General features: G+C 38.9%; 1 protein-coding gene across 2 annotated transcripts in view; it reads right to left on the bottom strand.

Moving 5' to 3' along the window:
• The window catches only part of DYNC2H1 (dynein cytoplasmic 2 heavy chain 1), a 155,241-nt gene that overhangs the window by 83,276 nt on the left and 48,290 nt on the right, over positions 1 to 23,675 (bottom strand). The window contains exons 45-62 of one of the 2 annotated variants that reach the window (XM_069883447.1): positions 23,529 to 23,673; positions 21,527 to 21,629; positions 20,076 to 20,243; positions 19,818 to 19,942; positions 18,282 to 18,530; positions 16,741 to 16,849; positions 15,628 to 15,741; positions 14,928 to 15,070; positions 13,984 to 14,065; positions 12,006 to 12,160; positions 10,229 to 10,366; positions 6,493 to 6,606; positions 5,332 to 5,492; positions 5,044 to 5,167; positions 3,454 to 3,575; positions 2,682 to 2,768; positions 1,403 to 1,529; positions 135 to 276 (exon numbers count right to left, since the gene is read on the bottom strand). In XM_069883447.1, coding sequence (XP_069739548.1) covers positions 135 to 276; positions 1,403 to 1,529; positions 2,682 to 2,768; positions 3,454 to 3,575; positions 5,044 to 5,167; positions 5,332 to 5,492; positions 6,493 to 6,606; positions 10,229 to 10,366; positions 12,006 to 12,160; positions 13,984 to 14,065; positions 14,928 to 15,070; positions 15,628 to 15,741; positions 16,741 to 16,849; positions 18,282 to 18,530; positions 19,818 to 19,942; positions 20,076 to 20,243; positions 21,527 to 21,629; positions 23,529 to 23,673 — 2,408 coding nt within the window. The remainder of the gene's footprint in view (positions 1 to 134; positions 277 to 1,402; positions 1,530 to 2,681; positions 2,769 to 3,453; positions 3,576 to 5,043; positions 5,168 to 5,331; positions 5,493 to 6,492; positions 6,607 to 10,228; positions 10,367 to 12,005; positions 12,161 to 13,983; positions 14,066 to 14,927; positions 15,071 to 15,627; positions 15,742 to 16,740; positions 16,850 to 18,281; positions 18,531 to 19,817; positions 19,943 to 20,075; positions 20,244 to 21,526; positions 21,630 to 23,528; positions 23,674 to 23,675) is intronic. The other variant, XM_069883446.1, reaches the window with a different exon arrangement.

Below are 23,675 nucleotides of genomic sequence, written 5' to 3' on the forward strand. Positions count from 1 at the left end.
CTTAAATAATCATAAAAAATAGTCTGTATAAATGACTATTTACTGAGCAAGAAAACGTTGTCGCTTTTCATTTGAGAACACAAAGACGACTGAGACTGTTTATTAGAACTCACACACACACAGAGAAAAATTACTTTCAAGGCCTGCTGATTTGGTCCATTCTTCCAAGCTGTTTTTCCTCTGATCCTCAGGAGCAGCAGAAAGATACGTAATAAATGCAGCTGCTAATTGAGCTCTTTTAGGCAACGTAGCCAGTTCTCCTGCCATCTCTGATACCTTCAAAGGAAAAGTACAGAACGTATATTTGTACTGCAAATAAATCCTAAGTGAATACTTCTCATCAGTTACAAGCTGGAATTAAATTTTCTGCCACTGAGAATACAGTTGAGACAGTCTCCTTGCATTTCAGGCATCTCTACCAGGATAAAGCATAGCAACACACACATGAAAGCATGTTGAAAGCTCTTTGTAGCTCTGGGCTAGAGCATAGGCAGGTGTTTCTGAGAAATTAGCTACTAAAAACCTAAAAATCTGATGAATAGTTCATTTTGTGACTTATTGGTGAGTTTTTCACAGAATCACTAGGTTGGAAAAGACCAACAGGATCACCGAGTCCAACCATTCCTAATCAATCACTAAACCATGCCCCTTAGCACCTCGTCCACCCGTGCCTTAAACACCTCCAGGGACGGTAAATCAACCACCTCCCTGGGCAGCCTGTTCCAGTGCCCAAAGACCCTTTCCGTGAAGTATTTTTTTCTAATGTCCAGCCTAAACCTCCCCTGGAGGAGCCTGAGGCCATTCCCTCTTGTCCTGTCCCCTGTCACTTGGGAGAAGAGGCCAGCACCCTCCTCTCCACAACCTCCTTTCAGGTAGTTGTAGAGAGCAATGAGGTCTCCCCTCAGCCTCCTCTTCTCCAGGATAAACAATCCCAGTTCCCTCCGTCGCTCCTCATAAGGCCTGTTCTCCAGCCCCTTCACCAGCTTCGCTGCTCTTCTCTGGACACACTCCAGAGTTTCCACATCCTTCTTGTGGTGAGGGGCCCAGAACTGAACACAGGATTCAAGGAGCGGTCTCACCAGTGCCGAGTACAGAGGGAGGATAACCTCCCTGGACCTGCTGGTCACGCCATTTCTGATCCAAGCCAAGATGCCATTGGCCTGCTTAGCCATGTGGGCACACTGCTGGCTCAAATTTTTCACACATTTCTTTCACACATTCTATAGCTAACTGATATAGGTAAGGCAATTCGTACAGAAAAAAAAAAAAGTTTTTCTTTCTAATGAGAAATCAAATAAATAAACACTTGGGAGACATGCAGAAAGGCAATAACTCCCATTCTCCAAACAGTACAAAAATTGTATTTTCAAAATATCAGCTAATTAAGCAAATTTTCACTTACCTGGGTGCTCCATCTTTTGTGCTCCCTATCAAGCTGATTTATCAGTACCTCTGCGGCTTTCAATGTTTTCTGAGCTTTACTTAGTTCTGCTTCAAGTTTTGCTGCTTCTGTTGTTCTATTCTGGAACCTGTAAAACAACTCCTGCTTGTAATTGCTACCAAGAACTACTAAACTTGCAGACAGTTATTTTTAAGGCAGTTTAATTGACAGATTTAGTAATTAATTCCTCCCTTATTGTTCATGAATAACAGCAATACAGTTTTTTATCCCTTTATACTTGGCAGATGAGCTTGCTCGACTTCCAATGAACGAAATTTAGATAAATGGACAGGTATGATTGAAAAATACATTTGCAATATGGGACCTTGGGCAGCCTGATCTAGTGGGAGGTGTCCCTGTCCATGGCAGCAGGGTTGGAACTGGATGATCTTTAAGTTCCCTTCCAACCTAAACCATTCTATGATCCTACAAATATAGACTGTAATCTCTGAAAATCAACCCTCCTTCTACTTAAACAACCTGATTTGATTTGAGTGATTGTGTTAAGTTTTGTTCTGCACCTAGTAAGGAAAATAGGAGGCTCAACACAATATTACTCACTTGTAAATTTAATTTTGGTAAATTTAAACTACAAAACTTTTAAAGAATATTGTTAATTCACATGGAGGACTACAGTTAACGCACAGTACTCTATTTTGTAAACTACTACAAAGTAGGAGCATGCCCCAAACAACAGGCAAGTTTTAGGCATTATTTTATAACATTTAATACCTAATTAGTTTAATTAATACTTAATTAAGATAATCAATGCATTTAATAATGCATCTTTTTAAAGTAATATATTTAACTATAAAATATAGTACATAGTTAATCTAAGACATCACAATCTAGTTGAATGACAACAAGAATTCTCCAATATTCTCAAGGCCACGTTGGATGGGGCCTTGAGCAGCCTGGTTTGGTGAGAGGTGGGTGTCCCTGCCCATGTCGGGTGGCTTGGAACTGGATGATCCTTAACTCCCTTCCAACCCAAACCATTCTGTGATTCTACGATATTTCTCTTTTGAAGACTATAAAAAATGACTTTTAGTAATATGCACATATGTCAGGTCGTAAAGTAAGATTCATAGACTGAGTTTATACATAGCCTAATTATTGCTACTTCTAATGTAACCTTCTTGCAGAGCTGCGAGTTAGACTCGGAGAGAAAAATTTCATTATCATACCATAAAATCATCAATGTTTTTATTTATATCTTGAAAAAATAAAACAGACTTACTTATCTTTCAGTTCCGATACTTTTTGACCAACGGAGTTCAGAAGATCTTCTAACTTCTGTTTTCTGTTTTCAGTTTTCTTAAGGTTACTACGAAAATGAAACATTTTTAAGACTATGGATGCAAACAAATGAAAAAAGAGTAAATGTAACATGAAAGTCATTTACACAGGGACAGTTCAGAGACAGTTCTTTCTCATGATTTCTATTAACAAAAATGTGTTTTCAGATGGGAAAGTTTTGACTCCTTTTCATCACAGAGCTTTAAAAATGGAAACCAAAATCCCCATTCAAACACGGTCTTAAAGATCAGAACAAATTCTTCTAATAAAGAACTCTAAGACCTGGCAAAACAATCAGTATAGATTCCTTAGGTCATAAGACTATGTTCTACCTCTTTGATTCCAGGAGAAAATTACTACATTTGGTATATGACTGAATGAAGAGGAATGACGCACCTCATAAAGTAGCATGGATTTCAGTGACAGAATGCATTTTAAGCATATCTGCAAAGTGAATTTCTCTCTGACACATCGCAGCTGAGCCAGGTAATTTGTGATTGTCCAAAACTGCCCAAAGCATAGTTTCCAGGTAAAAAAAAAAAGAACATCACACACTTGAGTGAAAAATGTGAGTGTTTTATTACCTACGGATGAGATATGGGGGTTTATATCTTTTTTTTTTTTTTAAAGAAGCTTAATTCCTCCTTGGCAGCTTTAGTTTTATCCACCAGCACTGGAATTTAGAATCTATTTTCTAACAGTGTCTAACTTACGCTTCCAAACCAGCCTTTTCTTTTTCCAAAGGCTGAATTCGTTCCAGGACATGGGAATACTGGACATTGGCATTCACCCAAGCTGCTAATGGAGCAGCTGCAGCACTGGCTCGTTTAGCATTCTGTAAAAAAACAGGAAGATTACAAGCAAGTCCTTGAAGTATAGTAGATGCAATAAATAGAGGATAAATAACTGCAAGGGATGTATGAGTTATCAATTTAAATATGTCAACTAGCCAGCTCCTCTACTGAATTAACCTTTTAAATTGTTACTAAAAGATTATTCTGTAGTTCATCAATCTGTGTAAAAAAATGTGTATCTTTATATATATGAAGATTCGCTGACGTCAATATGTCTTAAAAGAATGCATAGTTTATCAATGTTTTCCTTCTCGGGAAACCACAACTTTCCATTTAAAAATAAGGCACTAGTATTTAAGAAGGCAGATGACCACGTTGAGTGGTGCAGTTGCCACATCAGAAGCACAGGATGCCATCCAGAGGGACCCAGACAAGCTGGAGAAGTGTTGAACCTCACGAGGTTCAACAAGGCCAAGTGCAAGGTCCTACACCTGGGTCAGGGCAATCCCCATTTTCAGTACAGAATTGGGGATGGTGTGATTGAGAGCAGCCCTGAGGAGAAGGACTCGGGGTTTTGATTCATGAGAAGCTCAACATGAGCCGGTGATGTGTGCTCGCAATCCAGAAGGCCAACTGTATCCTGAGCTGCATCAAAAGAAGCGTGGCAGCAGGGCGAGGGGTATGATTCTGCCCCTCTATTTCTCTCTTTTCTCCAAGGAGAACTTACAGCGACCTTCCAGTACCTGAAGGGGGCTACGGGAAAGCTGGGGAGGGACTGCTTACAAAGGCTTGTGGCGATAGAACTAGGGACAATGGGTAACAATTGGAGAGGAGCAGATTTAGACTAGTCATAAGGAGGAATTTCTTCACCATGAGGGTGGTGAGGGACTGGAACAGGCTGCCCAGGGAAGCTGTGGCTGCCCCATCCCTGGAGGTGTTGAAGGCCAGGTTGGATGGGGACTTGGGCAGCCTGGTCTGGTGGGAGGCGTCCCTGCCCAATGCAGAGGGGCTGGAATTGGATGATCTTTAACATCCCTTCCAACCCGAGCGATTCTATGATTCTATGAATTCCTTTCTGTAGCTGCTGTCAAATCAATCCTTAAAGATCACTCGTATGTTTAATTATCATTAGACTAGTTTTTTTTACTAAGCATGCCGTTAAGATGCTAACTGCTTCAAGGAGATCTGGAAGATCCAGTTACAATTCCTTCTGCATTCTAATTTATACCAGTGGCAATAATCTCTGAGGACTTCACTCAACGATGATTTCTTATCCCACTGCTCCTCTCCCACCAACATAACTCTCAGCTAGAGGCAGTACGCAATGGAGTAATCTCTGCTACACTTTTATCTCTCCATACTGACAAATTCTGTAAACAGACTTCATCTGTACCGTCTCAAATTTCAGTCTAAAATTTATGTTGGCAAAGTAGACAATAATGTCTTTTTTTTCCTTTTTTTTTCTGTCTTTTGGTCTCTTTCATTTTAAGCAATGCAATCAGGAATTACCTTTGGATCAAAAGATGTTCTATTTCTAGAAAGAAGTTCTTCAACACTCTGTCGTATTTCTTTTGGAATATTACGGGCATCAAAGGTTGCTATGTCCTCCCTCACACCTCTTTTGGCCAAGAAACTGTAAAGACAATTAAATAATAAAATGAAGAAGAAACAAATCTTAAAGAGGTTATTTCCCTAAGAAACTAAAGAATCCTGCACACGCGTTATTCCTGAATACAACAGAAAGAATTTAGTATTGTAAGTAAGCGTTTAAGTTTAAAGCTTAAATAAAACCCTCACCTCTTCATGCTCACCCATGATGTATCAAAAATTCCCATCAGCCGTAAAACTCCTTCTAGTATGTCTCTGATAATGTCAGGGGGCATCCGTAGCGACCGGATTTCTGACAAAGACTCTGGTTTTATATTCCCAACTGCTAACTTTGCTTCATTAACCAGTGGCTTAAGAGATAAAAACACATCAAAAAAAAGAGATGAAGATATAAGAAACTGAGCAGTTGCCATTTCACTTTTCATGCATTTTTTTTGTTCTTGTCAAGTATTTTTTTAACTAAACAACTGCCACTGATGCATATTTATGCACACAAGTTATTAAAATATTGCCATGTGTTTATTAAATGATAATAAATATATTTTCATATAAACCAGCATATTATAATCCTGACATTCCCTAACTTTTCATTCAACACTTTATCAACATTATACAGATATTGGCATCAATCATGTTTGTTTGTTCTTTCATTGCTTAAAAGTTCCGCCACCTGGTCTAGTGGGAAGTGTCCCAGACCATGGCAGGGGGGTTGGAACTGGATGATCTTTAAGGTCCCTTCCAACCAAAACTATTCTATGATACTATGATTTTAAAATGGATGGGATGAAAAATAGTCTGAAAGAAATGACTGAACATGTATTCCTCTCAAAAAACTTGATGCTTAATGGCTGTAAGCTCTCTTGAACAAGAAGTTTGCTATAGTGCTGTTAGGAGACGTAATTTTCATAACTTACTAATAACTTGAAATTATCTCTCATTAAACTACTTTTGTTCAGCTGATTGTATCAAGCCCTATGATATTACCAGCTTGATCAAGGCAGAGTGATGTAATTGCCTTATAAAAGATATTAGTAATTGGAAAACATTCTATAAAATCTGCAGATTTCAGTTGGAGGCCACGGCAGCACAGAAATAGCAAATAGAGGTAAGATTTGGCCTAAAAAATCTTTCTGCAATTAACACCCAATAGAACACGAATGGCAAAATGATAATCCAAATCTAGCAAACAGAACAACATCCTTATAGTATCAAAGTTTAAATATCAAAATAATTCAGAGAAAATGTAAGAAATGCAAGGATAAATTTTGCAGAAGCATTTTTCATGGCAGGACTTGAGTAAGTGCAATAAAATCAGACTGCAAAATACTACTTTCACGCATCACCTCTTACCTGAACCTCTTTTAGTTCATCTTCAATTTTTCTTTTCCTTTCTTCTATTTCTGCAGCCTCTTCTGCTATCCGGTGTTTTAGTTTTTCCATTTCTGTTTTTTGCTCACTAGCATTCTATACAAAAAAGAATATCTTTAGATTTCAAATTGTCAAAGATTTTATTCCCCTAGGTCTCTTATTTATTTTGGTTTCTTATTTATTTTAGCCTTGACATGATATAATTTCAACAATACTGATTACAGCAAAAATCTGAGACTTTGATACTAGAGAGGTTGATTAGGAAACTAAGTAATATGGAATAAGACCTTTTGCTTTTACTTTGCCTCCTGCCCTTTCTTTACCACGGACAAGATCTACTTTTGTGGCTCATTAAGACCTTTTTCCTCCTTGCCTCTGATTTTCCATTTCTTATGAAGATGTCAGTTCCTCTCTACAACACTGACAGCCTATAACATTCTTACTACATTTGAAGGCAATACCTTCCTGCCATTTTCTTCGTAGCTGCTTCCATTTCTATTTCTTTCATGACACCATTAAAACTCTCCTTTTCTATAAAGTTCATGAAAGCAGAAGTTCTGTTGGAACTAAAGCTTATTAGTCTAAAAACACTAATATATTATTTACTTGTAAATTTGCACCTATCTATCTGTAAGGATATCTGTCTTATATCCTACACGTATACTGTAAGCTCTATTGGGTTTATATCTTTCTTTTTTTCTTGGATTTGTATTGTGCCCACCATACAGCAGACAATAGCTATGAGTCATCTCTAGGGCTCCTAAGCATTTCAGTACAACAATAAATGCCTTCTACACAATACGATATTAATACAATAATAAAGGCCTCACATATCATAGAATCACAGAATCATAGAATCACCAGGTTGGAAAAGACCCATTGGATCATCGAGTCCAACCATAAGGTGGCCAGCAGGTTGAGGGAAGGGATTCTTCCCCTCTACTCCACTCTTGTGAGACCACACATGGAATATTGTCTCCAGTTCTGGAATCCCCAACAGAAGGAGGATGTGGAACTGTTGGAATGGTTCCAGAGGAGGGCTACAAGGATGATCAGAGGGCTGGAGCACCAGGACAGGCTGAGAGAGTTGGGGTTGTTCAGCATGGAGAAGAGAAGGCTCGGAGGAGACCTTACAGCAGCTTCCAATACATGAAAGCGGTCTCCAGAAAAGCCGGGGAGAGAGTTTTTACAATGGCATGGAGTGATAGGACAAAGGAGAATGGTTTTAAATTGGAAGGGGGAAGACTTAGATTAGACATTAGGAAGACAAGCTTCAAGTATTCTTTAATGAGGGTGGTGAGACACTGGCACAAGTTGCCCAGGGAAGTTGTGGATGCTTCCTCCCTGCACGTGTTGAAGGCCACGTTGGATGGGGCCTTGAACAGCCTGGTCTGGTGGGAAGGGGAGTGGAACTGGATGATCTTTAAGGTCCCTTCCAACCCAAATCATTCTATGATTCTATATCTTCAAGTTAACAAAAAAACCCACAAAACAGGAAGCACTAATACCAGTCACAAAACAAAAATCTGAGGACAAAAGCATAAAAGAAAAGACTAATATTCTAGGCTCAGTTCACCTAAAAGATACAAAACAACAAAGGCCAGAATTAACATTCTTCCAGTATATAACACATTATTATAACCAGCAATTGTGAGCTGAGTTGAACTGGTAGCAGGATGTTATAGATGTAGATAAGTAGAGAATACTCTGAGTTTCATAATAATCTTTCTGAGTGCTCAACCCAAGCTATAGACCAGGCTGTCACTGGAGATTACATTCAAATCCACAAAGCACTGTCTACATAAAACTAGATTAGACATTTCCCAGACATTTCATGCAAATGAACATGTACTGATTGATAGAGCTGAGTAAGAAAACCTTAAAATTTAGTTGGGTCAAAAAATTTGCTCTGAAAGAAGATTAGAAGAGTCTGTAAGCATTACAACCATCTTTCTTACATAAGCTAGAACATTTGAAGTGACATGAAAGTGTTAGAGGGCACCTATACTTTATGCTAATCTAAATAATCAGAATTCTACTTTAATTTTCCTGATGCCAGTGGGCCCATCATGTTTCATTGTTTTTAGCCTTTTCTTGGTTTTTGTCCTAAAATGTAATATGTGCTACCCACAAGTACAGAAGGCAGATAGAGCTTAAAAGTATTAAAAACTGCCAACAGAAGTAGACTTACCAAAACAGCAAATAATGCCCCTGTAAGGAATTGTGTACCAAATGGTTTAAAAGAGCAAGAACCTACTTTACTGCATACAGAGAATGTCTCTGAAATTGAGCTTCTTTATTTAAGATTGCCACAGACCAATCAGACTAAACCAGTGATAAAACAAACTGGGCAGTAACAGCACATTTACACCTTATCCTACATTTATGATTTCGGGAAGTATCAATGTAGAGATTATTTTCTAGACAATTATTTACTTAACTGAAAAAATACTACTACAAAAAAATAACTCATAGAAAAACAGAAGGTCTACCTCTCAGCTGAAGAATAAAAATTCAAGGAGCCATTAACACAGAAATATTATTTAACCTTCTCTAGGGCCTTCTCTAGGCACAACAACCCTATGCTGTGCGACAGACTAGGGGAAGAGTGGCTAAAAAGCTGCCCAGAGGAGAAGGACCTGGGGGTGTTGGTTGACAGCAGCTGAACATGAGCCAGCAGCGTGCCCAGGTGGCCAAGAAGGCCAATGGCATCTTGGCTTGTATCAGAAATGGTGTGACCAGCAGGAGAGGGAAGTGATTATGCCCCTGTAAATAGGACTAGTGAGGCTGCACCTCAATTACTGTGCTCAGTTTTGGGCCCCTTAATGCAAGAAGAAAATTGAGGGGCTGGAGGGCATCCAGAGAAGAGTGATGAAGCTGGTGGAGGGGCTGGAGAACAAGTCTTATGAGGCACAGCTGAGGGAACTGGGCTTGTTTAGCCTAGAGAAGAGGAGGTTGTAGAGAGGAGGGAGCTGGCCTCTTCCCCCAAGTGTCGGGGGACAGGATGAGAGGGAATGGCCTCAAGCTCTGCCAAGGGAGGTTCAGACTGGACATTAGCAAAAAATTTTTCACCGAAAGGGTCATTGGGCACTGGCAGAGGCTGCCCAGGGCAGTGGTGCAGTCACCATCCCTGTAGGTATTTAAAAGATGGATAGACTCAGGGACGTGGTTTAGTGGCAGATAGGAATGGTTGGACTCGATGATCTAAGAGGCCTTTTCCAACCTAGTGATTCTATGTTACTATGATTCTATGATTCTTTAAAGTTAACTTCAAAGGACTGGACCTTACGAAACATATACTTTCTAATAGTTCACCAATTTAATTCTTGGTATTTGTTACTTAAAATAGTGCTACTTGTCAGTATCTTGTTTAAAGTTCCTATTTGTAACAAACATTATAGAAAGAATCAGTTTGGATTTATGAAAATCCAGGAAAACTTTCAGACCAAACTAGAGCAGTAAATACTACACAGGTGCAAAACCTGCACACATATTTTCCTATTCAATCAGTTCAAATATGATTTAAATCACACAATCCTCTGTACCGTTGCAAGTTTATTCAAGCTTCAGGGCTCATGCATTGCCTTAGGCAAAATCTTGTAAAACTATCAGGTTTTATAATCCTTGAAAAGAGTTAAAAGCACAAGCAGTTATGGAGACCAAAAAGAAAAGCACCTCTTTTCCCCACCCCCCCTTTTGATGTTACTGTATACAACACCTGCATAGAAAATGTAATTTCTTGAAGGGCAGCATCAGCCTCATCCTGCTTTGTTTTGAGCAAAATGCTTTGTTCTCCAGCTTTTCTGTTTAGTTCATCCACCAGGGCTTTAGCTTCATTCAGCTTTGAAACACCTGCCTATAAAAGAATTAGTTACTTAGCAATGCATTTTAAACAGAACTAAATGAAAGTTGGTTACAAATAGCATGCAAATTAAGGCTGATATAGACTAATATTCTTAAATTTTAAATTTAATATTCTACATTTTCTCAACATTTTCCTAGCATTATTTAACCTAAAAGTGAGATTTGACACTTTCGGATGTATCTCTGTAAGGTCTATTACTACATTAAAAAGCTTAAAAAGAAATTTCTCAAAATAAAAAACTTTTAACGGAACAGCAACTAGTACAAAGTCTTTTTCTCATTTCAGTTAACTGATATTAACTACAGGAGATAATTATATTAACTGATATTAACTAAGGAGATTATTATATCTCCTTTAAAAGTAAATTTGCAACATTTAAACAAGTTGAAACAAATTAGATCATCCGATTTCTACATATTTGTACATTCTCTAAAGAACAGAGATGTACATAGAACAAAGCCTTAATTATGGTAAGGTGTCCAGTTCTGGAATCCTCAAAATAAGAAGGATACAGAACTTTTGGAACAGGTCCAGAGGAGGGCTATGACGATGATCCGAGGTCTGGAGCATTGGCTGAGAGAGATGGAGTTGTTCAGCCTGGAGCAGAGAAGGCTCCAGAGAGACCTCAGAGCAGCTTCCAGTACCTGAAAGGGGCCTCCAGAAAAGCTGGGGAGGGACTTTCTATGGGGGAGTGATAGGACAAGGGAGAATGGCTTTAGATTGCAAAGGAGAAGATTTAGATTAGACATTAGGAAAAAATTCTTCACACTGAGGGTGGTGAGGCCCTGGCACAGGTTGTCCAGGGAAGCTGTGGCTGCCTCATCCTGGAGGTGTTCAAGGCCAGGTTGGATGGGGCCTTGGGCAGCCTGATCTAGTGGGAGGTTTCCCTGCCCGTGGCAGCTAGGGTGGAACTGGATGATCCTTGAGGTCCCTTCCAGCTCAAATCATTCTATGATTAACTATTTTCTTTATACACACTTTCTAAATTACTTACACTAAGATAAAAGAACTATTTTAATATATTACCTAGAAGATATTTTGATTTAGGATACACACCTCTAATTTTGATGCAAATGATGAATTTAATTTAACCAGAGCATTTAACAACTAAACGAGTGTCACAAACACATCATAGTTACTTTCTGAATTAAAAAAAGAGCAATTTCTAGCGTTAGAAACAAAAATCTTCTTAAATTGCTTACTACAGCGATGGAAAAATATTGGCAAGCAGAATAAAACAAGGAAGTTATTTAGTTTTAACAGATGTGATAAGAACAAATAAAGCTTTGCAAGTGTGGTTTCAGAAGAGCAATAAGGGTCACTAGGAAAAGGAGCTGAAAGGGAATGGAGAAGGGCAAAGACAAAAGTTACATGTCCTAAAGGGTCATTCAGATCTTTCCAGAACTGAGGGGAGGGAAGGGCATATGACTGGAATTTTTAATCTTTTCGGCATTTGAACAGAGCATTAATATTCACACTACTCCTCTTCTGAAACCACAGCATGAGCTTATGTCAACAGAGGAGACCTCACACAACCACGTTAGCAGGTACAGCCCATGAATACAAAAGGAATTTCCAAACGCAACTGTATTTTGAAAAGCCATATGTTAAAAATGTTTTAAATACATACCTGCAAGTGGTTCTGCCTTTTTATTAGCTCTCTCCTTTTACTGTTGTTGATGGTACTGTATATATGAAGGAATGTCATATACCTGCTAGGCGTTGCTCCGTACATTTTACATGATTCATGGATTGCCAGAAATGACTTCAGAAAATCAGAATCACCTATAAAATATAATTTGTTACACAGGCAAAAATATACTCATTCCTATCTCACATTAAAATAAGAGCAACAGAATACAATTTTTGAGACAAGGCTATCCAAAATATCACAAAGCACATACTTTTTTCAAAGTACCATCAGGGAAACAACACGTTGTTACATTAAAAACACATAACCCTTAGAAAGAAATATCCTAAATTGGTTTCAAAGCTGTAAAATATTTGGAAAAGAATCTAAAGTTCTTTGCACATTTCTGAGGGCTAATCTTAAAAGAAACTTCATTCCCACAGAAACTGAATTTCAGAATAGCTAAACTTCTGTAGAAAGGAAGCCTATGTGTTTCTGCCTTCTCCCTTGTTTCTGAAAAATGAGCATTACTTAAAAAATTTAGTTGCAGGAGAAAAATTTAAAGTAAAATTAGCAGGTCTAGGACAAGAATAACACAAAAGTATAGACTGAGAAGTTCTCAAAATATCAGATTTTGAAGCTGGGAAATAATATCCACACAGAAGGAAGAACAAAAAACAAGATGCAGTTTAATAAGTTTACAAAATGGAATACACATAGTGATCGCTTGTGACACCTGAGATTGGGTTTGATCAGCCAGCATGTATGTTCCAGACTAATGTTCTTCTGCACAAAATGCCTGCACGTGAACAATACTGAAGTCTATGAATATGCTGGCAAAAACATCCTCGAAATATCCCCACTGTTATCTGCACCAAATACGGGCCTGAATAATTAATCATAGAATAACCAGGTTGGAAGAGACCCACCGCATCATCGAGTCCAACCATTCCTATCAAACACTAAACCATATCCCTCAGCACCTCGTCCACCCGTGCCTTAAACACCTCCAGGGAAGGTGACTCAACCACCTCCCTGGGCAGCCTCTGCCAGTGCCCAATGACCCTTTCTGTGAAAAATTTTTTCCTAATGTTCAGCCTAAACCTCCCCTGGCGGAGCTTGAGGCCATTCCCTCTTGTCCTGTCCCTTGTCACTTGGGAGAAGAGGCCAGCACCCCCCTCTCCACAACCTCCTTTCAGGTAGTTATAGAGAGCAATGAGGTCTCCCCTCAGCCTCCTCTGCTCCAGCCTAAACCCCCCAGCTCTCTCAGCCGTTCCTCATAAGGCCTGTTCTCCAGCCCCTTCACCAGCTTCATTGCTCTTCTCTGGACTCGCTTGGCTGGAAAGGACCTTTGAGATCGAGTCCAACCATACCCCACACCTGTCCACTACCAACTCGCAACCCTGAGCACCTCACCCACCCATCTTTTAAACACCTCCAACAACGGGGACTCAACCACCTCCCTGGGCAGGCTCTGCCAGTGCCCAGGAATCCTTTCGGTAAAGAAATTTTTGAGATGCGGCCTCACCAATGCTGAGTCCAGGGGCACAATCACCTCCCTGTCACACTGGCCACGCTGTTTCTAATACAGGCCAAGATGCCATTGGCCTTGACAGCTGGTTCATGTTCAGTCGGCTGTCAACCAACACCCCCAGTTCCTTCTCCGCCAGGCAGCTTCCCAGCCCCTCTTCCCCAAGTCTGTAGCGCTGCAGGGGGTTGTTGTGCCCCAAGTGCAGGACTTGGCACTTGGCCATGTTGAATCTCATCTAACTGGTCACAGCCTATCGATCCAGACCGTTCAAATCCCTCTTTAGAGCCTCCCTGCTCTCAAGATGATGGACATGTCTGCCCAGCTTAGAGTCATCCACAAACTTACTAACGGAGAATTCAATCCCTGCATCCAGATCATCAATAGAAATATCAAACAGAATTGATTAATAATAAGTAATAATAAACAGTGGGTCCACCTAAACATTACCTGAATGTTTTTTCTTAAGTTCCTTATGGGTTTTTCCAGTATTTTCTTGTTCATCTGAATCACACAGAAGCATTTCAGGTATCTAAAAAATATGAACATAAAAATTATGAGCCATGAAATTTGACTTAAAGTAAAAAAACAAGTCTTCAATCTAGTTTCTCATTTGAAAAGACTGAACGTTGTAGCTTTATTCAGAATAATATATTTACACAATAGTTATAGCACTAACAAGATCACTTCTGCCCTTCCCTGTCATAGAAAACTTCCTGTTCTCCCAAGCAGAGGAACTTTTGCTGTTCGTAAGAAAGAGCCACTAACTCTCAGAGAACTCCCCAACATAAGAAGGATGTGGAACCATTGGACCAGGTCTAGAAGAGGACCACGAATATGATCAGAGGGCTGGAGCACCTCCCATACAAGGACAGGCTGAGAGAGTTGGAGCTGTTCAGCCTGGAGAAGAGAAGGCTCCAGGAAGACCTTAGAGCAACCTTCCAGTACCTAAAGGGGGCCTCCAAGAAAGCTTGTCAGGGACCTTTTACAGGGGCACAGAGTGATAGGATGAGGGGAATGGCTATAAATTGGAAGGGGGCAGACTTAGATCAGACATTAGGAAGAAATTCTTCATGCTGAGGGTGATGAGGCACTGGCACAGGTTGCCCAGGGAAGTTGTGGCTGCCCCATCCCTGGAGGTGTTCAAGGCCAGGTTGGATGGGGCTTACAGCAACCTGATCTAGTTGAAGATATCCCTTCCAACACACAATTCTTTGAATATTACTTAACTGTTCGGCAGAATTTCTTGTCTTTGTATGACTGCACAAATGTATTAAAATAAGTATAGTAATAATTATTCCTTCTAAACTTTAAATATTCTGGCCTTAATCACCAAACTTTTTTTTTGGAGATGCTATTTTAAACAAGTCACATATTTAATTACTGCAAGTTACCTTTCTCATACTGTTTTCTGACCAGGTTTCCATCCACAAAACTTGACATTTCTTGTACAGTGCTGGATTACTTTCACAATTTATTGTGAAATTTAAATTGGTAGTATCCATGATCAAGACAACATGCAGATTTTGCTGGATCCCTAAGAAAATACAACAGAACCAATTAGAAACAGCACCAGAACCCTGGAGTATGACTGCCAACACCTGTATTCTTTCAGTCATATTCTTCTATTTATTTGTAAACTATTTAACCTTCTTCTTCCTTGGTCCAAGGAAGAAACATGAAACATTAAGAAACCCATCTGTAAGCTTGCTTATGATTACTCGGAACCCAAAGTGATTTGTACGTATAACTGACAAATAGAAGAAAATACAGTTATTAGATACAAAAACTAAACAAACCAGAAAATGATAGGGACAAAACCTTTCTTCTTCCTAGTTACTTTCACTGGCAGATTTCATAACAGCTTTGTAGAACATTCATGGACACAAAATTTCAGGCAGAAGAATAAGTTTTAAGCTAGGAGCTTTGTCCACAAATATCACCCTGTAATCATTATTACTGCCTCGATTTTAATAACTAACAGAAAGTTAAAAATGCACACAAAACAAGGACCATATTACAAATTACTTGTCCATTATTATATCATTTTTGTAACTTGGTAAGAAATCATAACTTATAATTCTGTTCACATACGGTATGTGAAATAGTTGAAAATTGGTCCTGTAAATCCATCTTGTGAAGCTTGATCCTTCAGAGGAGACAACAATGGTTCTAATTCTTCTACTTTGTATAGCCCAGGAACTTCTCCTGTTTCAAGAATGAATTTAAAGTATCAGATCAAACATACTATAATTCTTCAAATTCCTCTAAAGGATTCCCTTGAGTCCTCCGTATAGAGAAAACTAATATGGCAGTGTTCATGCCCATACTTTCATGAGTACCGTCCCATGTACTTCATCATTTTTTCAAGATATCGTGAAAACAACAAACCAAATTATAGTGCTCCTATTTAACAGTCTACTTGGTTAATATTACTGAAATGTACTTCAAAAACTCATTCAAATCTACCCAAACATAGCGATCCAATACCTCATACAGAACAAATCAAACCAGACTTCGTCATACATCAGAAAACAGAAGCATGAAAGAGAGTATTTATCCAGGTCCTCAGACAAAGAGGTTTAACATGGGATGACGAGAATCTGATAACAACAGGGTACTTTGTTTTGCACCTGGGAGAAAGGAAAATCTGGTGCTCTTATCAGCTGTTAAACTACTGCAGTTCCAAAAAATATTTAGTAAGTTAGAGTTAGCCCTTCAATGATCTCTCTGATCAAGGAACAAAGCTAGATACAAAAATAAAGTCACCGTTGTTACTTATTATTATTTATCACCTCGTTACTTACAGAAAAATGGGCTTTGCTAGTCTACATTTAAGTAAAGGACACAGTAAACACCATCTAGTAAAACACTGAGACATCTCTCAGGTTTGAATTTTATTAGAAAAGGGATGTTGTAGAGTAGAACATATTATCATTTTGTTGTTACGCTATTAAAAAGAATTCCTTTGAAATAAGTTACTTAACTTGCAACTTTGAGGAATTGAAAGCACCCTTATTGTAGAGTAAGTTAAAGGATCGCTAAGTGAGCTTCAAGTTAGTTCCTCATGTACAAGCACCATAGCTAAAACAGCGTAGGAAGCTAACTGACACTTTGGGTAAGGATATAAAGTTAGAAAACATCATCTAATTCTGCATCATTGAGCTAACTCTGTGTGGTAAAAGTATCATATTGGATTTGTCTCACCTGAAGACAGTAAACTGTTGATCATCTCAAGGAACGTGGAATGAACAAGCTGATAGTCTTCAAGCAGCAATACCACCTGCTGTGCTTCGATGCCCGCAAGCTCCATCACCTAGAAGCAGATCAGATATTTGAAACTCAGTATACGGGATCTATGTGTTGTTCATAAAACAATTATCATCTAGATTATATATTTTAAATACATATTTTCCCCAGAATATCTACACTATTATACAATTACAAAAGACTGCTACGTGATTTAGTTATATGAGACATCAAACAAAAAGAAAATCCTACCTAGAAGTATAGTTTGGTAATGAAAAAAGAATTAAAACAGTCTCTTTCATAGAGCATATGGAGTTGCACTGCTCTTTTGTGTGGGCTTAGCTCTAGAATTTTCTTTAGCACTACTGAAGGTACTGAGAAACACTTGATTCAGGGTTTGCATTTGTTTTCAAATAATATGTACACTTTCAGAGAAGGACTTCGGGGTGCTGGTCGTTAAGAAACTCGACAAGAGCCAGCAATGTGCGCTCGCAGCCCAGAAGGCCAACCATATCCTGGGCTGCATCAAAAGAAGCGTGGCCAGCAGGGCAAAAGAGGTGATTCTGCCCCTCTATTCCTCTCTTGTGAGACCTCATCTGGAGTAGTGTGTCCAGTTCTGGAACCCTCAACATAAGAAGGATACGGAGCTGTTGAAACAGGTCCAGGGGAGAGCTACAAGGATGGATCCAAGGGCTGAAGCACCTCCCATAAAAGGACAGCCTGAGAGAGTTGGAGTTGTTCAGCCTGGAGAAGAAAAGGCTCCGAGAAGACCTTATAGTGACCTTCCAGTACCTGAAGGGGGCTACAGGAAACTGGAGAGGGACTGTTTACAACAGCTTGTAGTGATAGGACGTGTGGCAATGGCTATAAACTGGAGAGGGGCAGATTTAGGCTAGACAGAAGGAGGAATTTCTTCACCATGACAGTAGTGAGGTACTGGCCCAGGTTGCCCAGGAAAGTTGTGGCAGCCCCATCCCTGGAGGTGTTTAACGCCAGGTTATATGGGCCTTGAGCAGTCTGATCTAGTGGGAGGTGTCCCTGCCCATGTCAGGGGGGTTGGAACTGGGTGATCTTTTAAGTCCCTTCCAACCCAAACTATTCTATGATTCTACGATTCATCAATCACTAAGTTTTTTCTTGAACTCAGCTACTGTTCTATTAAGTGGCAGATCACAGCAGAGACAGAAAATAAACATATATACAAACATTAAAATACACACCTGAAAAAAACCCTCACCAATATTCACATAAACTTAGAATTTATGAAGTCCACAACACTCATAAGGACAACTCTGGTATTCAAAAACGTAGAGTATCAGGTAATGACTAAGAACTCTTTAGACACTGAGAACTTCTAAAAACCTATTTGATTCATTTTGACTGCTGAATTTTACTTTTCTTAAAATATCTCTTCACACAACAATTCAAAATTCGCATATTGTTGGTTTTCTTTTTAATATACAATATTACAACAAAATGGAAGATACTGAATGACTTACATATTTAAGATCATGTCTGAACTGCTTCAGCTCATAGCCTCTGGAAATTTTGGGAGTAATCAGAACAGCTCCATGCATATGACTGACTAAAGAGGTAACTGTTCGACGGCCCACACCACTCCGTCCTGCCAAAAGAAGTGATCCTCCAGGAAAACTTAGCACTCGGTCCACTTTAGACATGTAACTGAGGACTTCATGGAACAGTAAAATCTCTATTTCTTTTTTGTCTCGTCCATAATGAATAATACCCTATTGAAAGAAACAAGAAAATAAATGAATCTGTTCACTAATAATAAATAAAACCAGTAAGATATGAAAGAATCCAACATTTAAGAGTTCAGTAAAGAAGGACTTGAAAGCTTAAGAGAACACGCTGGTATACACAATAAATGTGAAAGAATTCAGATACCTCACATACCCTTTACCATTAATGAATGGATCACATTACCTCTGATACCAGGATAATCTAGAAGTCCTCGATACATTGAAACAGAAATCTACCACTGAATTAATTAAAATTAAATAATGGACCAGAACAAAGTCTGAGCTGTGTCTCTGACTACAGACTAATTAGCTTAGAGGAGTCTTTTAGGTAGCTAATTGCTGCATAATTGCAGATTATGGAGCTGCTAGATAATAACGGAACCTAAGACTAAATTCTGGCCTTGCTATACTTAATAAAACTTCATCTTTGGAGCCAAATGTAATTGTGTAGTCAGAAAAAACAGAAAACCAAACTCTCTGATTACTGAGCTATTGGACTCTATTAAGAAATTCTTCACTATGAGGGCAGTGAGGCACTGGCATAGGTTGCCCAGGGAAGCTGTGGCTGCCCCATCCCTGGAAGCATTCAAGGCCAGGTTGGATGGGGCCTTCGGCAGCCTGGTCTGGTGGGAGGTGTTCCTGCTCATGGCAGAGGGGTTGGAACTGGATGATCTTTAAGGTCCCTTCCTACCAAATCATTCTATGAACTTCATCATCTCCCATACAGTCTATTGGTTACAAGGCAGCAATTAAAGAGAGGGAGTAAATTCCCATCTACAAGAGTAGTCCATCAAACACTACTAATTAGGGGAGACAATCTCAAAGCGCTCATCTTGAAAAAGAGTCAGCCTACCAGGCTTAACATGTTTGCCTTTCCTCATCAAGCTCATTTTTTTCCACATTGCTGTTTAAAAGAATGTCAAGTCTCCAATCAATGTATTTGTATTTCTTCAAATCAAATTTACTTTAGCAAATTACAAATTCAGCAAGTAAACATTTAATAATCACTGGTTCTCAAAACATTGTTCATCACACTTTTGTAAGTCACCAACAAATGCAAATTATGCCCTTTCATTAAAATATAACCTTGCTACACGATACTTCCTACTGCCCACCAGACACCATCACAAACCTTCCCTCACCCGACCCAGTGCAAGGTGATTGAACAAACAGGAGACCCTACGCTAAACCTGGTGCTTGCGTGTTACTTCCTGCAAAAAAAGTCTAGACCAATTATTGCAAATCCTTGCTGCTTGTGTTTTTTCATCTCACCTTTTGAATAATGTCTTTCAGGTCTGTTGAATTTAGTCTGCCAAGTAGCCTCCCATGTGGTGGCAGCGCCTGTCCTGGTGTGACGAATGCCTCTTGACAAGCTCCCCAAGTTACATAGAAGACATCTGTGAAAATAACAGGAAACATTCAAAAGTTTAGGCACTCAGCTCTTATGCTATCTGACTTGATCAGACTCATTTGATTAGGCAGTTCCAACACAAATAGTTGGAGTTTTTGTAGTACACACAATTGGTTTACCTGCCATATTGTCCAGAACATCTGAGCCCCATTCACCTTGAAATACTTTCATCAAAACATTATCAAATGCATGAAGTTCTTTCACATCAACAATTTTGTCACGGAACAAACGACGTGCTTCATAAGCAACAATTTCCAAAACATAGTCTGCAGTTTGTGTCGATGATCCTATAAAATTTAAGGAGAGATTTAACTTCAGATATTTATAACAAATCCCACACCTCTCAAATTTTCCATTTCAAAATATGAGATTGAAAATCAGTAAAGTGAAATTACATACCAGCAGGAGAGCATCAGTAAGGAAGAAGTAAGAGAAAAAAAGTAAACATTATGAAGTGCTTTTAACAATAACTTCACAAATCATTACAAGATAAAATGAAACACATTTGACTAAAACAAAGTCCCCAGTTCAGTATCACCTTTCTAATGAAAATGAACAAGGTGTTGCATAAAAATTACAAGACAAAATTTCAGGCAATGAAAACAAGAAAATCCAGGAGGCTGCTTTAAAGGCAAAGATAAAGACTAATAACAAATACTAAAATAACAATAAATACCCAAATCAGTCTGTGTTATGAAGTGCTAGTAGAGAACACAAAGCTTCAATATTCTTCATGAAAGTAAGAAGGAAGGTGAGATGAGTAAAGGACAATGCCGTACTGTTCACTGCTGAAAAAACACTTGCATATGCAGGAGTAACTGCTCATGATCTAATAATAATAGCAATTTCAGAGACAAGAATAATAGCAGAAAGAAGCCTATGCTTCCTAGTTGAAAAATCACACAAAATTAAACACCTTTACGAATTTCACCTTTTCCAAAGTTACAGAAAGAGAAACTTCCAGACTAGACTGTAACCATCAAGCATTCCCAAATTGTGGGAACAGCAGGCTTTTATACAGATTTTTTTTAAGCTTTTACACAGATGAGAGAATTTTTGAGATATTTTCTGTATGTTTATTGGTGGTTATATTCTTCTTTTCCTATGTACATCGTAGATGATGTGTATCAGTTGAAGTTCCACAGTCACCTCACTAGGTTTATACAACCAAGTATAGTTTGAGTTGGAGGGGACCTTAAAGATTATTCAGTCCCAGCCCCCTGGGTGATGGGCAGGGACACCTCCCACTAGACTAGGCTGCCCAAGGTCCCATCCAACCTGGCCTTCAACACCTCCAGGGATGGGGCAGCCACAACTTCCCTGGGCAACCTTTAAATAACTCCCAGACATATTTTAAAACATCATCAGAGTTTAAAAAACTTGTTTACTCTATGTTATAGAACGAACTGTTGGGCACTTCTCCCCTCTGCTGATTTACAGACAGTTCACAGTTAGAAAGAGTATCATAAGTGAACAAGTTGCATGTGGAGTCATCAGTAAGGCTGACATCAGTAACAATTTAGGCCATTTTAGAACTGCTCTACCCATAAAAACCAAGTAAGTGACTTACCACCTGCTAAATCATATCTGAACAAACCAAGAACCCACTGAGTAAGAATGCATGGTGTGAAAAGGTAATGACTGTGGTCATCAACTGTGAATTTCGCTCGGACCTAAAAGTGCAAATTAAGGGAGGGAAAAAAGTGATGTTTTAAAATGCACAGCCCTTGAAAATGTAGGTTTAATTTTTTTAAATAACAGAAAAATTAATTTTATATATATTTCTATATACAAATACATATATTGATACTTTATCTATATCATAGATGTTTTATATATATTTACATTTTTTATATATATATTTATTAACATGCTATCTATATAATTAGGTAGTTTATTAATGCACACCTTAGCTTTTTTGAGAAGTGGAGAGATTAATATTTTAATTTTTTTTTTCTGACCACAAATAATTTTCTCATAATTAGAACATCTTCTGTACCGGTTTCAATGCAAACAACTGCACAAGTCACCTAGGATTGTTAGTATAGTACTATTAGACAAAACATAATTTTTTTAAAAGCAGTATCAAATATAAAATACAAAGGAATATAAAAGAGTAATAACAGCTATGTAAATGAGTAACAATTAGCCTCTACAAAAACCTTCTTATAGGAATAGGGAGGAACTATTTATAAAGGCATGGGCTGATAGGACGGGGGGCAACGGCTATAAATTGAAAGGGGCAGTGTTAGACTAGATATTAGGAGGAATTTCTTCACAATGAGGGTGGTGAGGCTCTGGGCCAGGTTGCTCAGGGAAGTTGTGGCTGCCCCATCTCTGGAGGTGTTCAAGGCCAGGTTGGATGGGCCTTGGGGAGCCTGATCTGGTGGGAGGTGTCCCTGTCCATGGCAGGGGGGTTGGAACTGGATGATCTTTAAGGTCCCTTCAAACCCAAACCATTCTGTGATTCTATGATTCTATGAAATGCTAACTCTTCCCCATTAAAGGACATTTGAATTTACAACTGTATCTTTAATTCAAAGAACAACTGTCTTTATTAACCATTTGGTCCTAGTGTCATCAGATTTAAACTTTGATTTCTTAGAATATATTGATAATATCATACTAAATTCCTGCTAACTGGTGCACGCTACCAGTGACTATATCCACATTCTAGTAACAAGGATTGGTTTTATAACATAGAACCACAGAATCACAGAATATTTTGGGTTGGAAGGGACCTTAATGATTATCTAATTCCAACCCCCCTGCCATGGAAAGGGACATGTCCCACCAGACCAGGCTGCCCAGGGCCCATCCAACCTGGCCTTCAACACCTCCAGGGATGGGGGCAGCCACAGGTTCCTTGGGCAACTTGTGCGAGTTTCTCACCACCTTCATTGTGAAGAAGTTCCTCCTTATGTCTAGTTGAAGTCTGCCCCTCTCCAATTTATAGACATGGTTCAGTCTAGATGGGGACAAAAATGTATTCTTGAAACACACAGTAAGAACTTGCATCCCCACAGTACCTAGCCTAGTAAGACCACGTACATGATTAAGAAAAGCAAGTACTTCAGTATTTTGCTCGATAGTAGTCCATAAAATTTAAAGACAATAAAATGAGCTTGTGTGTCTCAACACCCATTTTTAAGAGTGTAACATGGTCTCACTGCTCCCCTCTTGATTCATAGCAGCATCCACAACACCTGAACTCATAACAATCCATGAAGTACAGGGTCTCGTCATCCATTAAGTAGGAAAACACAGCTATTCACATTTTATACATCAGGAAACAAAAGCATAGATGGGTTGAGATGCTTGCCAAAATGATATAGTAAACCTGTGGGAAAGCAAGAGCACTTGAAATATGCTCCGTTTGCCTCTAATATCTAGGATTCTCTGCAAATAAGTAGCTCTAAAATTGACATTAACATTATGACAAAGATATAAACTTGGATTTTAATGCTGATAAATGTTTTTATTCTCTAGTTAATATCAAAAGCTAATTATATTTTCTAAAAAAAAGATCTGAATTCTCCATATACTTGAGAAAAGAAATCAGACTTCCATACCTGTTCATATACTTGCACCATAGACCCTGCAAGCTGATGTATTTTTGGTAAAGAACCCCAAACAGGGTGATTTCCTAGGTTTTTCTGTAGTACAGGTTCCAAGTAGGCACTATAAATAGCTTGCAGTTGGTCTCTTTCTGGATAGCT

Source organism: Phaenicophaeus curvirostris, chromosome 1 (assembly GCF_032191515.1).
Source record: "Phaenicophaeus curvirostris isolate KB17595 chromosome 1, BPBGC_Pcur_1.0, whole genome shotgun sequence".
NCBI lineage: Eukaryota > Metazoa > Chordata > Aves > Cuculiformes > Cuculidae > Phaenicophaeus > Phaenicophaeus curvirostris.